The sequence below is a fragment of the Acipenser ruthenus genome, chromosome 59, assembly GCF_902713425.1.
Source record: "Acipenser ruthenus chromosome 59, fAciRut3.2 maternal haplotype, whole genome shotgun sequence".
Classification (NCBI taxonomy): Eukaryota; Metazoa; Chordata; class Actinopteri; order Acipenseriformes; family Acipenseridae; genus Acipenser; species Acipenser ruthenus.
In genome coordinates this window covers 850,985-867,857 of record NC_081247.1, presented here as the reverse complement: position 1 = coordinate 867,857, position 16,873 = coordinate 850,985, and the positions used below count along the sequence as shown (strand labels likewise).

The 16,873-nt window shown below is 47.4% G+C and overlaps 1 protein-coding gene across 1 annotated transcript in view; it reads left to right on the top strand.

The window, feature by feature from the left end:
• LOC117409950 (transmembrane channel-like protein 7) overlaps positions 1 to 16,873 on the top strand; it is a 28,145-nt gene that overhangs the window by 10,566 nt on the left and 706 nt on the right. Inside the window, exons 5-15 of the mRNA XM_059018424.1 lie at positions 1,789 to 1,874; positions 3,521 to 3,669; positions 4,604 to 4,751; positions 5,667 to 5,834; positions 6,216 to 6,379; positions 8,786 to 8,912; positions 11,428 to 11,525; positions 12,141 to 12,324; positions 14,341 to 14,471; positions 15,400 to 15,555; positions 16,042 to 16,120. Of these exons, the coding sequence (XP_058874407.1) occupies positions 1,789 to 1,874; positions 3,521 to 3,669; positions 4,604 to 4,751; positions 5,667 to 5,834; positions 6,216 to 6,379; positions 8,786 to 8,912; positions 11,428 to 11,525; positions 12,141 to 12,324; positions 14,341 to 14,471; positions 15,400 to 15,555; positions 16,042 to 16,120 (1,490 nt within the window). The remainder of the gene's footprint in view (positions 1 to 1,788; positions 1,875 to 3,520; positions 3,670 to 4,603; positions 4,752 to 5,666; positions 5,835 to 6,215; positions 6,380 to 8,785; positions 8,913 to 11,427; positions 11,526 to 12,140; positions 12,325 to 14,340; positions 14,472 to 15,399; positions 15,556 to 16,041; positions 16,121 to 16,873) is intronic.

Sequence of the window (16,873 nt, the reverse complement as noted above, 5' to 3'; positions counted from 1 at the left end):
CCCTCTCCCTCTCTCTCTCTCCTGCTCTCTAACCCCTCTCCCTCTCTCTCCCAGGCCCTGCTCTCTAACCCCTCTCCCTCTCTCTCTCCCAGGCCCTGCTCTCTAACCCCTCCCCCTCTCTCTCCCCTGCTCTCTAACCCCTCTCCCTCTCTCTCTCCTGCTCTCTAACCCCTCTCCCTCTCTCTCCCAGGCCCTGCTCTCTAACTCTTCTCCCTCTCTCTCTCCCAGGCCCTGCTCTCTAACCCCTCTCCCTCTCTCTCCCCTGCTCTCTAACCCCTCCCCCTCTCTCTCTCCTGCTCTCTAACCCCTCTCCCTCTCTCTCCCCTGCTCTCTAACCCCTCTCCCTCTCCCTCTCTCTCTCTCCTGCTCTCTAACCCCTCTCCCTCTCTCTCCCAGGCCCTGCTCTCTAACCCCTCTCCCTCTCCCTCTCCCAGGCCCTGCTCTCTAACCCCTCTCCCTCTCTCTCTCCCAGGCCCTGCTCTCTAACCCCTCTCCCTCTCTCTCTCCCAGGCCCTGCTCTCTAACCCCTCTCTCTCTCTCTCTCCCAGGCCCTGCTCTCTAACCCCTCTCCCTCTCTCTCCCCTGCTCTCTAACCCCTCCCCCTCTCTCTCTCCTGCTCTCTAACCCCTCTCCCTCTCTCTCTCCCAGGCCCTGCTCTCTAACCCCTCTCTCTCTCTCTCCCCTGCTCTCTAATCCCTCTCCCTCCCTCTCTCTCAGGCCCTGCTCTCTAACCCCTCTCCCTCTCTCTCTCCCCTGCTCTCTAACCCCTCTCCCTCTCTCTCCCCTGCTCTCTAACCCCTCTCCCTCTCTCTCTCTCCCCTGCTCTCTAACCCCTCTCCCTCTCTCTCTCTCTCCTGCTCTCTAACCCCTCTCCATCTCTCTCTCTCCCCTGCTCTCTAACCCCTCTCCCTCTCTCTCTCTCCCAGGCCTGGCTGAGTGTCTGCTCTCTAACCCCTCTCCCTCTCTCTCTCTCCCCTGCTCTCTAACCCCTCTCCCTCTCTCTCTCTCCCCTGCTCTCTAACCCCTCTCCCTCTCTCTCTCTCCCAGGCCTGGCTGAGTGTCTGCTCTCTAACCCCTCTCCCTCTCTCTCTCTCCCCTGCTCTCTAACCCCTCTCCCTCTCTCTCTCTCCCAGGCCTGGCTGAGTGTCTACACTATAACCCCTCTCCCTCTCTCTCTCTCCCCTGCTCTCTAACCCCTCTCCCTCTCTCTCTCTCCCAGGCCTGGCTGAGTGTCTACACTATAACCCCTCTCCCTCTCTCTCTCTCCCAGGCCCGGCTGAGTGTCTGCTCTCTAACCCCTCTCCCTCTCTCTCCCAGGCCCTGCTCTCTAACCCCTCTCCCTCCCTCTCTCTCAGGCCCTGCTCTCTAACCCCTCTCCCTCTCTCTCTCTCTCCCCTGCTCTCTAACCCCTCTCCCTCCCTCTCTCTCAGGCCCTGCTCTCTAACCCCTCTCCCTCTCTCTCTCCCCTGCTCTCTAACCCCTCTCCCTCTCTCTCCCAGGCCCTGCTCTCTAACCCCTCTCCCTCCCTCTCTCTCAGGCCCTGCTCTCTAACCCCTCTCCCTCTCTCTCTCCCCTGCTCTCTAACCCCTCTCCCTCTCTCTCTCCCCTGCTCTCTAACCCCTCTCCCTCTCTCTCTCCCAGGCCCGGCTGAGTGTCTGCTCTCTAACCCCTCTCCCTCTCTCTCTCCCAGGCCCGGCTGAGTGTCTGCTCTCTAACCCCTCTCCCTCTCTCTCTCCCAGGCCCGGCTGAGTGTCTGCTCTCTAACCCCTCTCCCTCTCTCTCTCCCAGGCCAGGCTGAGTGTTTACACTATAACCCCTCTCCTCAGGGACTGGTCTACTTCTACAGCTACCTGCTGGACTTGCTGTCAGGGACGGTAAGTGTCTCTCTGTTTGTATTTAAAGTAATTGTAGCAAAAAAAAAAGACAGTTTCATAAATCTTACCTGTCACTCTCTTAAATTAGCTACAGAGGTATCGGATGTGCAGTTTTGAAAGAAACACATTTTACATGATTTCCGTTTTTAAAAATGTGATATATTTGCTTGTAAATGTTGGATCTAATCATCTACAAAGGAAAAATAGTGGAAGCATTGGGGTGGCTATTAGCATGACTTGCAAAGAGAGATGTTTTAAAACGTTTGATATAACATGTGATTCTTTCGACGCTGCACATTTGAGACCTATATAGCAAATTGAAGTTCGTGACAGGTAAGATTATTTGATTTGCTAAAAATCCCCTTCTGTGTATTTCATCTATCTGTGTCAGTCTGTCTGTCTGGAATGTTAAATCTGTCATTCTAAGATTCCGACTATGCATCTGTTCTTCTGTCTCTCTTTTTGTCTGTGATTCTACTGGTCTATCTGTGTGTGTGTGAGGAAACTAATTTAATGTCTGCAAATGACTGCGCACGTTACCAATGGCTATGTTAGGAAGTTTCCATTTCTTGATTCCAATATTCAGAAGTTACACACATGTAGCTTAAACATTATCGTTAGACACAACAGTGTGGCAGCTAGTTTATAAACAGAAATCAGATCACGAGTGCCTAATGTTCTGAGAGAAACCTACGCTATGGAGCTGGTCTGTCGTCAGGAGAGGATTCAGGTAGCTTGTCTCACTCGCACTCTCTAATATCTTTCTTTTTTTTTATTTATTTTTTTTATAAATTTAGTCGTCGCCAATTATTTTTACCCCGGTTTTCACCCCAGTTTAGCATGCCCAATTATTATCTGTATCCCCGGCTCACCGCTCGCAACCCCCCCACCGACTCAGGAAACGGAGGCTGGAACACGCGTCCTCCGAAACGTGCTCCTTCCAAGCCGTCATTTTTCGCACTGCAGATCCACAGCAATGCTACCAGACCTATAGTGCCGGAGGACAACACAGATCTGGCGGCTCCGCTGCAGAGCCACAGGCGCCCTATCGGCCACAGGGGTCGCTGATGCGCGGTGAGCCGTGGATTCCCCTGCCGACCTAAGCCCTCCCTACCCGGGCAGCGCTCAGCCAATTGTGCGCCGCCCCCTAGGAACTCTCGGTCACGGTCAGCTGTGACATAGCCTGGACTCGAACCTGCGATCTCCAGGCTATAGGGCACATCCTGCGAGGAGCGCCTTTACTGGATGCGCCACTCGGGAGCCCCTCTAATATCTTTCTTAACTGTGTGTGTGTGAAGCTGAACTTTGTGAACTCTGCTTCCTCTCTGTTTTCCTAACAGTATCCAAACACTCTCAATTTCCTGGCGTGGGTTACAATGTTGTTCCAGACACAGAACACACATCTCTTCTACACAAGGTCAAACACACCCCACCTTATCAGTTCCTCGTTCCTGTATCCGGGCCTTAAATCATCAACTGTAAAAGACCTTGAAAAAACACCAAACATGTCCAATTAAACACATAATTCAATCAATGCAGTTACTTGAGAGCTGGGAATAGAAACCAGAAGACCCTGCTGCCCTCGAGGCCTGGCGTTTGACCCCCCTGTCCTGAGCCTTGTCCTTGCTTCTCTTGTGAACGTGCAGGGCTTCATGGAGCTGTCCGTCCTGTTCTACGGATACTATCAGAACTCTGAGGTGGGCGTCTCCTCACAGTTCTCCTACAACGTGCCCCTGGCGTACCTGCTCACCTGCCTCTTCTACATCCTGCTCAGCCTCACCTGGATCGTGCTGAGGTGAGCGCTCAGGGGGGCTCTTATATTTAAAAGCAATTTAGCTACTTTACCAAAATGTCAGGTAAATATTATCTCATGTGTGTTACTGTGACACTGTGTGTGTTACTCTGGCTCTTTTTATACATGTCGCCACGCACCAGTTACCTAACTGGGGAATGGCCACACCTGTGATTGCTGGCAGGGACAGATTTAACCCCATCCCTGCCACTCTTACATTCCCACACACGCACATGTACACATGCAGGCATTCTGCCCTGCCACAATTACCATCACTTCAAAGATCCCACATTTTCTTATAAGAAACAGGCACACATTATGTTAAAGGTGCATTAGATTTTTTTTTCATAGCATTTATAAATGAACATCTCTTGAGCTCTTTTCCGTGCTGCTCCATGGTGAGAGTAAGGAATGGGCTCCCTAGTCCTGTTGTTTAAACGTTAGGAGCTAGTCCTCTAATATAGCTGTAGAAATTACACCTACAAACCAAAGCAGTTTTCAGGGCGATGAATAAAGGCTGAAAGAACTCAATCTATCTATCTGAGAACAAAGAAGAATTGGGGAGGCTTGACTGAAGTCTTTAGAATCTAAAAGGAGCTGACGTAGTTACCCTGACCACTAGTTTAAGCGCAGCACATGCACTAGGACCAGAGGACACAGCTGGAAATGATGTAGACTTAGCAGAAATACAGTATTACTATTATGGCTTCTGGTAGACTTTTGCAATATCATTTTGTAGTTTCTTTGATTACATGCTGTTAAATAAAAGATCTAAAGTATGATGCTAAACTTTTGGCTGTAGCTGCAGATGGGCTGAACGGCTTCCTCTCATTCGAAGATTCTCCTGTGCTCTTAAATATGTGGAAGCTGCACTGTAATGAGGCTGCCATTGGTAGAATGGTATCCCAGTCAGAAGTGCTCCTCTCCCACTTTGCAGGTCTGGCTCTGGGTTCAAGCTTTCCGTGGTCACTGGGGACGGGGATCTGAGCAGCTACAGCATGAGCGTGTTCTGTGGGTGGGACTTCGGACTGGAAGGGGAGCAGGCAGCGAGACTCAAACAAAACAGCATTCGCTACGAGCTGCAGGTAGGATTGGCACAACTGTAAAACCGATGGGGGCCAAGGTTGCCCCAATTGTTTCTAGTAACTTGGCTTGTGTTTTTCATGCAAGTTTGATCCACTTTCATTGTAACGTTTTCATGTTTAGGAAGTAGTACTCAGGGAGACGGTGCTGAATTCTCAAAATGTTTGTTTTATTAGAAACTACAGTTTGTTTTATTTGAAACTACAGAGGGGCTGGAATTCAAGGCACCAAAATAATATCCCTATGTTTTAGTCACTTTCACTGTATGTTCTCTCCGGTCACAGCTCACACGCTCGCTCAGTCGCACCCACAGTTTCTCATTCAAGTTCAGCGCTGGACTGTCTCCAGTCCCCAGGCTCATGCACCTCCTTATATAACCTCCTGTCGTCTCCTGCCGCTGTCGGGCTCATCAGCCAGTCACATCCATGCTCTGCAACCCGCGAAAACAGCAACACACATTCTCCCCACTCATTCACTCAGACCCCTTCCCATAACATGTATAAAAGACAGACGAGACAAACTGAACAGACAACAAGTCCTGCAACAAAGCAATTGTCCAGGTCATTACAATATATTTTTATATTTGAAAGTAAAAATATATGAAGCATGACGACCTTTATGTACAAAAATCTTCACTAATATACAATTGAACAAGAACTGTTGAGTATTTATTTTCATTTCATACAGTATTAACTGGCAGTTTATATCTGATAGTGAAAAATAAATAAATAAAGACAGATAAAGAAAGAAATAAATGTCTTTGTATTGATTTATGTATTCATTTATTTCAATATTTATTAATGTTTTACTTAAATATATAGGCTATCCTTCAGCATAGCTAATTCTCTCTCTCTCCCTCTCTCTCCCCCTCTACCTCTCTCTCTCTTTCCCTCTACCTCTCCTCCTCTCTCTCTCAGGTGGAGCTGGAGGAAGATGCTCTGCGCAGGAACGCTGCTTCTCGCACCCTGGCTCAGAGAGTCTATCTCTACACACTGAGAGGAGTCCTCAACCTGTTAGTGGTGGGGCTCATCCTAGCTGCTTTCTACTGCATCTATAGAGCGTCTGAACAGTCTTCCATACTGCAGGTACCAGCACACTGTTAACTGGCTCACTGGTGGGAGCCTTATTGAGTGGATCAACACAGAATGACTCGCTCAATACAGTTTAATACTCATGCTTGATTAAACATCTAGATCAGCTTGCAATATGAACAAGGCATTTTATTAACATAATTACCAATTTGGGAGACAACAGCATGTGCAGTCTTTATCCAAGGCTGACTTACAGAGACTAGGGTGTGTGAACTATGCATCAGCTGCAGAGTCGCTTACAACAATGTCTCACCTCTCCCTCCCTCCTTCCTCTCCTCTCACACTCGCTCCCTCCCTTCCATTCCTCTCTCACACTCCTCTCCCTCTCTTCTCTCATGCTCTCTCCCCTACCTTCTCTCTCTCTCTGTCTCACAGGAAGACCCCTCAGTGAAGGACAATTTCTTCCTGCTCTTGCTGGTTCAGTACCTCCCCTCCATCGTCATCACAGCCGCCAACTTTTTGGTTCCCACCCTCTGTGACATCATCATCCGCTTCGAGCGCTACTCCATGACAATGCAGATCAAACTGACCCTGATCAGGTAGGAGAATAATGCCTCATTTCCACTGCCTGGTGCTACAGGCTTCAGCTGCCCACGGACAGCTTTTTTTTTCCCAAACCTGGCCAACCTTTGGAAATTCTTGCTGTGCTTCAAAGGTCACTGGGGTATTGTGGGATCGTATTGTGTTTTAAAGAAACCGGAGGTAAATCTGCTCTGGTGACATCATTCCTCAATGACTCTTCCTCATTATCACTGCTCTGGTGACATCATTCCTCAATGACTCTTCCTCATTATCACTGCTCTGGTGACATCATTCCTCAATGACTCTTCCTCATTATCACTGCTCTGGTGACATCATTCCTCAATGACTCTTCCTCATTATCACTGCTCTGGTGACATCATTCCTCAATGACTCTTCCTCATTATCACTGCTTTGGTGACATCATTCCTCAATGACTCTTCCTCATTATCACTGCTCTGGTGACATCATTCCTCAATGACTCTTCCTCATTATCACTGCTCTGGTGACATCATTCCTCAATGACTCTTCCTCATTATCACTGCTTTGGTGACATCATTCCTCAATGACTCTTCCTCATTATCACTGCTCTGGTGACATCATTCCTCAATGACTCTTCCTCATTATCACTGCTCTGGTGACATCATTCCTCAATGACTCTTCCTCATTATCACTGCTCTGGTGACATCATTCCTCAATGACTCTTCCTCATTATCACTGCTCTGGTGACATCATTCCTCAATGACTCTTCCTCATTATCACTGCTCTGGTGACATCATTCCTCAATGACTCTTCCTCATTATCACTGCTTTGGTGACATCATTCCTCAATGACTCTTCCTCATTATCACTGCTCTGGTGACATCATTCCTCAATGACTCTTCCTCATTATCACTGCTCTGGTGACATCATTCCTCAATGACTCTTCCTCATTATCACTGCTCTGGTGACATCATTCCTCAATGACTCTTCCTCATTATCACTGCTCTGGTGACATCATTCCTCAATGACTCTTCCTCATTATCACTGCTCTGGTGACATCATTCCTCAATGACTCTTCCTCATTATCACTGCTCTGGTGACATCATTCCTCAATGACTCTTCCTCATTATCACTGCTTTTCAGGTAACCAGAAATAAGGAATGTCTGTCCTTCTCAGTAACTTTCCACAGACTTATTTTTACATTGTAAAAGGTGACACAGTTCTTACCTTTACCACATCCTAATACAAAGTACACAGACACATTACGCTAGCCTAGCAACAGAGAAAATTGCAACCAGCGTTTCATATCGTAACATGCTTTATTATTTGCTTTTAAATAATAATACTGACTATACACAGCGATGTGTAAAGTCAGTAAAATCACGGGGTTCAGTCCCGAAATAATATCACACACTATACACAGACACGGTCACGAATCCCAACAGTGCGTGCTCCTTGTGTAAGTGGTGAATTATACAGCAACAGTGAAACAGCAGTGCAGTGTAGTCTGGGTGTGATGCTGGCTGAATAGCGACAGCTAATACAATTACAATTATTAATAGACAGACAAAAACAACACAAAAAACACTCACGGCTTAAATCACAGTACGTCCTTTACCGGTCTTTTCCATAACCATAACAAAGGAACAGATTGCTTGGCCACATCCCCTGATATACCTTCAGTCACGCCCCCTTCAGTAGCGAGTGCAATCACGTACCCTCCAATCCATGACTGACACCTCGCCTACCGCATTCGGGTGATGACTTCTGGTATTGTGGCTCCGCCCCCTTCTCAGATGGCCGACTTTCAACTGACCCTGAAATGAAATGTCAAACCATCCAGTCCGGGGCACACTGTTCCTGTTATACCGTGCCCTCACAGGTCGGTAGGGAGATTGTTGACTCGGATTCATTCGCTCTGTCACAGGCACCCACACCGATGTCAGTCAATATGGGAAGCAGCTGATTTGGTTATTGACAGGAAAAAAACAGTGAAGGGGTGGGGGCAATTTCACCTTCCAGGTGACCCAGGAAGTGCAAGACTCTAAAAGCATGGCTCGCAAACGGAGATGTTTCTGTTAACCTGGTGCAGTACCAGAGAGCATGTTTTAAAATCAAAATGAGTTTGGTGTGTTTGTTTCACAACTGCACATTTGAAACCTATATAATGAATTTATATGTGCAGCAGAGAAAATGTTTTGTTAACAGTACTTCCCTATCCCCTTCTCTCTCTCTTACTGTACACTTTACTTCATCTCCATCTCCTTCCCTATATAAATCTATAGTGATGGTGGTTCTCTCCCTCCCTCCTTTCAGGTCAGTGTTTTTGTTAACAGTACTTCCCTATCCCCTTCTCTCTCTCTTACTGTACACTTTACTTCATCTCCATCTCCATCCCTCTATAAATCTATAGTGATGGTGGTTCTCTCCCTCCCTCCTTTCAGGTCAGTGTTTTTGAGGCTCACCAGTTTGGGGGTGCTCCTCTATTCTCTCTGGAATCAGATCACCTGCGGCGGGGAACCCCGTGAATCAGCCTGCACACGCTGTGACTATAACTACGCCCAGTACCCGGCAAGTAGCACACTGCACCCCCATTCAGATCCCCACAATATAAGAGTACCCCGCTCTGTATAGCAGTTATGAAGGATTGTGCGTATAAACGTTTACTATGGAATTTTTGCATAGCATTGTTAGTTTTACAATGTTCATCCCATGGTTATCCTCTGCATGTATCATAGTTTACCCTGGTTTGCCATGATTATTAATATGCTTTACCAGACCTCTCTGTGCTTTACAATGCTTCCCTATGCTTTACCAGACCTCTCTGTGCTTTACAATGCTTCCCTATGCTTTACCACACCTCTCTGTGCTTTACAATGCTTCCCTATGCTTTACCAGACCTCTCTGTGCTTTACAATGCTTCCCTGTGCTTTACCAGACCTCACTGGTCTTTACAATGCTTCCCTATGCTTTACCATGCTGTCACTGACCTTTATTACACTTTGCTGTGCTTTAGCTATGGGAAATTTTTATAAGGGTTAGTTTACCATGGTTTGTTTTTTTAATACGCTTTACCATACCTCTCTCTGCTTTACCATGCTTTCACTGAGTTTTATTACACTTTGCTGTGCTTTTACTATGGGAGACTTTTCTCAGGGACAAGTGGATGATGAGATTTGTACAGTGCATATCCTGAGCAGCTCTCCCTCTTATTGTCAGTGCTTGGAGACCTGGGTGGGTTGGGAGGTGCTGGAGTTGATGCCTCCCTCTCTTCACTCCTCTCCCCTCTTGTTCTCTGTGCTGGGTGGGTTGGGAGATGCTGGAGTTGATGCCTCCCTCTCTTCACTCCTCTCCCCTCTTGTTCTCTGTGCTGGGTGGGTTGGGAGATGCTGGAGTTGATGCCTCCCTCTCTTCACTCCTCTCCCCTCTTGTTCTCTGTGCTGGGTGGGTTGGGAGGTGCTGGAGTTGATGCCTCCCTCTCTTCACTCCTCTCCCCTCTTGTTCTCTGTGCTGGGTGGGTTGGGAGGTGCTGGAGTTGATGCCTCCCTCTCTTCACTCCTCTCCCCTCTTGTTCTCTGTGCTGGGTGGGTTGGGAGATGCTGGAGTTGATGCCTCCCTCTCTTCACTCCTCTCCCCTCTTGTTCTCTGTGCTGGGTGGGTTGGGAGATGCTGGAGTTGATGCCTCCCTCTCTTCACTCCTCTCCCCTCTTGTTCTCTGTGCTGGGTGGGTTGGGAGGTGCTGGAGTTGATGCCTCCCTCTCTTCACTCCTCTCCCCTCTTGTTCTCTGTGCTGGGTGGGTTGGGAGGTGCTGGAGTTGATGCCTCCCTCTCTTCACTCCTCTCCCCTCTTGTTCTCTGTGCTGGGTGGGTTGGGAGGTGCTGGAGTTGATGCCTCCCTCTCTTCACTCCTCTCCCCTCTTGTTCTCTGTGCTGGGTGGGTTGGGAGGTGCTGGAGTTGATGCCTCCCTCTCTTCACTCCTCTCCCCTCTTGTTCTCTGTGCTGGGTGGGTTGGGAGATGCTGGAGTTGATGCCTCCCTCTCTTCACTCCTCTCCCCTCTTGTTCTCTGTGCTGGGTGGGTTGGGAGGTGCTGGAGTTGATGCCTCCCTCTCTTCACTCCTCTCCCCTCTTGTTCTCTGTGCTGGGTGGGTTGGGAGGTGCTGGAGTTGATGCCTCCCTCTCTTCACTCCTCTCCCCTCTTGTTCTCTGTGCTGGGTGGGTTGGGAGGTGCTGGAGTTGATGCCTCCCTCTCTTCACTCCTCTCCCCTCTTGTTCTCTGTGCTGGGTGGGTTGGGAGATGCTGGAGTTGATGCCTCCCTCTCTTCACTCCTCTCCCCTCTTGTTCTCTGTGCTGGGTGGGTTGGGAGGTGCTGGAGTTGATGCCTCCCTCTCTTCACTCCTCTCCCCTCTTGTTCTCTGTGCTGGGTGGGTTGGGAGGTGCTGGAGTTGATGCCTCCCTCTCTTCACTCCTCTCCCCTCTTGTTCTCTGTGCTGGGTGGGTTGGGAGATGCTGGAGTTGATGCCTCCCTCTCTTCACTCCTCTCCCCTCTTGTTCTCTGTGCTGGGTGGGTTGGGAGGTGCTGGAGTTGATGCCTCCCTCTCTTCACTCCTCTCCCCTCTTGTTCTCTGTGCTGGGTGGGTTGGGAGGTGCTGGAGTTGATGCCTCCCTCTCTTCACTCCTCTCCCCTCTTGTTCTCTGTGCTGGGTGGGTTGGGAGATGCTGGAGTTGATGCCTCCCTCTCTTCACTCCTCTCCCCTCTTGTTCTCTGTGCTGGGTGGGTTGGGAGGTGCTGGAGTTGATGCCTCCCTCTCTTCACTCCTCTCCCCTCTTGTTCTCTGTGCTGGGTGGGTTGGGAGATGCTGGAGTTGATGCCTCCCTCTCTTCACTCCTCTCCCCTCTTGTTCTCTGTGCTGGGTGGGTTGGGAGATGCTGCAGTTGATGCCTCCCTCTCTTCACTCCTCTCCCCTCTTGTTCTCTGTGCTGGGTGGGTTGGGAGGTGCTGGAGTTGATGCCTGCCTCCCTCCACTCCTCTCCCCTGCCGTGTCATTCTCTCTCCCTGACAGACTCTCTCCACTCTTGTTCTCAGTGCTGGGAGACTCGGGTTGGACAGGAGATGTACAAGCTGATGATTTTCGATTTCATCACAGGCGTGGTGGTCATCTTGCTGGTAGAGTTCCCTCGCAGGTCAGTCTATATGTGTATATAAAGATGATCTCTATGGATCTCTTATAAAGTCAGTATGTGTATATAGATCTCTATGGACCTCATAAAGTTAATCTCTAATTATCCCCTACAGGGATATAGTGCAGGCATTTGTAGATCGTATTTTTCATATATCTGGAAAACAGCTGATCCAACTGTGATGAAACTTGGTATTAATGTAGCAAAACCTATTTATATAGGGGTGTCTACACCATTCTATACCTACTGCCGTCATCCAATTCTGAATTTACAGTGATGACAGGAGATGTATGTTAGTGTCAGACTTGCTATTTTGGGGCACCAACATTTATTTTAAACGCTGCATAGAGAATGCATCCCATTTATATCAGCAAAAGCCTCAGTGTTTAAAATACTACCCCCCCCCCCAATAGATGGATGAACAAGTGCAAACACAATTCTAATTTATAAGAAAAAAAAAACCACACACACACACACACACACACACTTTTCTCCAAACCTTGGCCAGGTTGCAAAGCTGCACATTAATAGGAGACGTAAACCCCCACTATTATTAATTTCAATTCCCGAAGCCATCTCGTTCCCCAGTAAAACCCTGTATTCTTTCTCTCTCTCCAGGATGCTGGTTGATCACTGCTCCTGTAAGCCCCTGCAGCTCTGGGGTCGTCAGGAGTTTGTGGTCCCTGAGAACGTGCTGGGCCTGGTGTACGCACAGACGGTGGTGTGGACTGGAGCTTTCTTCTGCCCGTTTCTCCCTCTCATCAACACAGTCAAGTTCATACTGCTCTTCTACTTCAAGAAGGTGAGAGAAGCACTGTCTACCTATCCATCATCACCCGACCCGGTCTCTATCACTGTGTTGTGGACCAGAGCCTTCCATTGTCCCCCTCCCTCTCATGAACACAGTCATTCATACTGCTTTCCTACTAAAGAACATAAGAAAGTTTCCAAACGAGAGGAGGCCATTCAGCCCATCTTGCTCGTTTGCTTGTTAGCAGCTTATTGATCCCAGAATCTCATGAAGCAGCTTCTTGAAGGATCCCAGGGTGTCTGCTTCAACAACTTTACTGGGGAGCTGGTTCCAGACTCCCACAATTCTCTGTGTAAAAAGGTGCCTCCTATTTTCTGTTCTGAATGCCCCTTTATCTAATCTTCATTTGTGACCCCTGGTCCTTGTTTCTTTTTTCAGGTTGAAAAAGTCCTTTGGGTCGACATTGTCAATACCTTTTAGAATTGTGAATGCTTGAATCAGATCACCACATAGTCTTCTTTGTTCAAGACTGAATAGATTCAATTATCTTATCTGCATATGACATGCCCTTTAAACCCGGAATAATTCTGGTTGCTCTTCTTCAAGAAATAATAACTGTCTACATGGTTAGAAATACACTAGCCCTGCACCCAGTCCTGGGTTTCCAAACTACCATCAATTAAGTATATTATTTAAACAATTCAAGAGAGAAAACAAATTAAAAAAAAACAAACAACTGCTAAAACTTTATTTGTTTGGCCAACGCGCCTTTTGTTTGTTGTGTTGTTTTGTTGTTGGTTTAAACCTTTTGTTTTGTTTTATTATTTAATAAATACGCAGAGCGCAGTAGCGTTCAGCTTCACCCGCCCATCCATTGTTTTGTTTCTGGTATTTCCTGGTCCGTGACGTCACCACACACGCCACTCAACAGCTGCTCGACCACAAGTACTTATTCAAGCATGAACACTTCAGTGCAGATTTAGCAGGAGCCTGATTGTTCAAACTCCTGGCACCTGTTGATTTCAATAATATACCTAAACAAGGAGAGTACTGAAACCCAGGACTGGATGCAGGGCTAGTGCAAGTTTCTAAACCTAGTCTGTATAACCATTACCATCTGACCCTCTCTCTATCACAGTGTTGTGGTCCAGAGCTCTCTACTGCCCTCTCCTCCCTCTGGTCAACACAGTTCATACTGGAGCCACAGTGGATCCACTTCTATCATTCGCTCCTCAACAGTCAAGTTCATGCTACTCTTACAGCAGGGGTCTCCAACCCTGGTCCTGGAGAGCTGCTGGGTTTAGTTTCATCCGAGTTCTCAGTTACTTAATTGCACCAATTATTGTCTTAATTAGTCAAGATGAACAAGTGTTCCAGATCTTTAGCCACTGATGCTGTGAAGACACCTATAAAACCTGCAGGATAGGGGCTCTCCAGGGTTGGAGATCACCGTCTTACAGGGATTGTCTCTAATAAAATCATTCTCTAAATCATACCCATGTTGCTACAGCAAACATCTTCATTTTAAAACGTGACGTAACGTAAAAAGGAAGTTCTTATTTTTTTGCCTTCCAGGAAGTCTGTTACTGATTTACTTCCTCAGTCATTTCACCCCAGCAGTGTCTTCTGGGTCCTGCTACTGGCTGAAAGCATGTCAGTCAATAGGGGAAGCAGCTGATTGGGTATTGACAGAAAAGAAGCCTGTGAAGGGGTGGGGACAATTAAACCCTCCAGCTGACACAGGAAGTTAAAGATCATTGAAAATAATGAGAAAACAAAATGTAACATCTCTCTTGAATTATAAAGGGCATTTGGTGATTATAAAAGCTGAGGGAACACAAAACCACTTTTTCAGGAACAGTGGCTTGAAACTTGGTTCCAGGAGACCTAGTTTGAGGCAAATTTGCCGTATCAAACCCCAAGTCTCCCCTGGTGTGCCATGCAGTGGCCTGAAACCTAGTCTCCTGAAATCAAGTTCCAAGCCACAAAGTGGGTTTATGTTCCCTCAGCTTAACAGATTCCATCTGTCCATCTCTTCCTCTTCCTCTTTCCCCTCCCTCCTCACAGCTGACATTGTTCCAGAACTGTCGTCCTGCGAGCCGGACGTTTCGCTCCTCCACCTCAAACTTCTTCTTCCTGCTGGTGCTGCTGCTGGGGCTGGGGCTGGCCTGTGTACCCCTGGGGTACAGCGTGGCTGTGTGAGTACAATACAATACCATTCAAAATAATATTGAATTCCATAAATCATACCTGTTATGCACTTCCATTAGCTACATTAGTCTTAAATTTGCACGTAACATACTGGCTGAAAGCATGTCAGACAATCAGGGAAGCAGCTGGTTGGTTATTGACAGGGAAGAAGCCAGTGACGGGGTGGGGACAATTTCCCATCCACGTGACTATTATTATTTGTTTATTTAGCAGACGCCTTTATCCAAGGCGACTCACAGAGACTAGGGTGTGTGAACTATGCATCAGCTGCAGTGTCACTTACAATTACGTCTCACCCGAAAGACGGAGCACAAGGAGGTTAAGTGACTTGCTCAGGGTCACACAGTGAGTCAGTGGCTGAGGTGGGATTTGAACCGGGGACCTCTTGGTTACAAGCCCTTTTCTTTAACCACTCGACCACACAGCCTCTATTTGCAAGCAATTCCACACTAAGGAATTGCTTGCAAATAGATATTTATTTAACCCGGTGCAAGATTACCATTTAACTCCAGGTACACTAGACCAGTTTGGGGCAGTTCAGGTTTTTCAACTCACATCCCAATGCATTCTGGTAAGTGTAGTCCTGCTGTGAAAGGTACCTGAGACAGGTAAAACGTACCAGAATGCACTGCGATGCGAGTTGAAAAGCCTGAACTATCCCAAACAGTCCTAGTGCATATGGAGTCATATGGTAATCCTAACCCAGTGCACCACCAGATGTGTTAAAATGAGAATACATGCTTAATAAAGCATGCTTCTTTCACACTTGGAATGGATGTTCACGGAAGAGAACACGTATAAAACAGTTTTGTTAGCTGCAATGACTTTGAAGCCGAGTGAGAGTGGTATTGATGTCTCTAGCTGGGAGTCCCTGGGTGAGTGTGTGAAGTTCCCTCCTCTGCTCGTCTCTTTCAGGATTCACCCCTCGTTTGGCTGCGGTCCGTTTCGCTCACTCAGTCACATGTGGGATGTTGTCCCCCAGTCCTTGACCTCACTTCCTAAGACGGCACAATCCTTCTTCAACTTCCTGGGGTCACAGGCGTTCGCCGTGCCGCTCTTTCTGCTGAGCTGGTAACCGTGACAACCAAATATATGTTTGTTACTTGCATGCCAAGCCAGGTCCACAGCGAGTCTGCCAGCCAGGGCTGTGTGCATACCTGCAGTCAGGTATCTTCACTGTTGAAAAGAATACATCCACAAGATACTTTTACTTGGAGGTGGTGCTCAGCAAGTACAAGAGGATCTCAACGCAGCTTCGCAAATATGACAGTCAGAGATAAACTAAACACTTTCTCAATACAACTCAACAAATATGACAGAGGCAGTGAGATACTAACTACTTTCATAATAAACCTCCACTAATATGACAGGTCAGTGAGATATAAACACTTTCTCAATGCAACTCAACAAATATGAGTCGGAGAGATACTAACCATTTTCTCAATGCAATATGACAAGGAATCATAAAAATAACCTCCAGCTACATTCCCATGTTTGTTGTGGTGTTCTCCCCTCTCCCCCTCGATGCTATCATACTGTCTCTCGTCGTTTTCACAGCCTGGTGTTCTCCTACATGGCAGCCATGGCATCAGTGTATGGAAACAACGTGGCTCAGCTCAAAGCTCAGCTCAAACTGGTGAGAGAATCCACTGTCTGTTTCTGTGTCTGTTTCTCTGTGTGTATTTCTGTTTCTCTGTGTGTATTTCTGTTTCTCTGTGTGTTTGCGTCTGTTTCTGTGTTTCTGTGTGTGCGTGCGTCTTTTTCGTGTATGTGTGTTTCTGTGTTTGTGCATCTGTTTCTGTCTCACTGTGTGTGCGCGAGTGTCTGTTTCTGTGTTTCTGTCTCTCTGTGTGTGTTTCTGTTTCTGTGTTTGCGCATCTGTTTCTGTCTCAGTGTGTGTGCACGAGTGTCTGTTTCTGTGTGTGCGTGTTTCTGTTTCTCTGTGTGTGTTTCTCTCTCAGTGTGTGTGCACGTGTCTGTTTCTGTTTCTCTGTATGTGTTTCGGTTTCTGTGTGTTTGTGTATCTGTTTCTGTCTCAGTGTGTGCGTGTCTGTTTCTGTGTTTCTGTTTCTGTGTGTGTTTGCGCATGTTTCTGTCTCATTGTGTGTGTGTGCGCGCGCGTGTGTCTGTTTCTGTTTCTAAGTGTGTCTGCTCTGTATGAAATACATGTTTCTTTCAAAGTTGCATATTTGAGAACTATATAATGAATGGATGTGTATGATGGAGAATTGGATGAAATCATTTTGTTAGCTCCAATTTATTTTAACTGCTACACCTCACGAATTATAAGAAATCTGAACCAGGATTGGGTGCAGGAAGTGATGTGCCTAGCCCTGCATACGCTGCCTGATCTTGATCATAATTATAGATATTTATTAAAGGGTTCAAG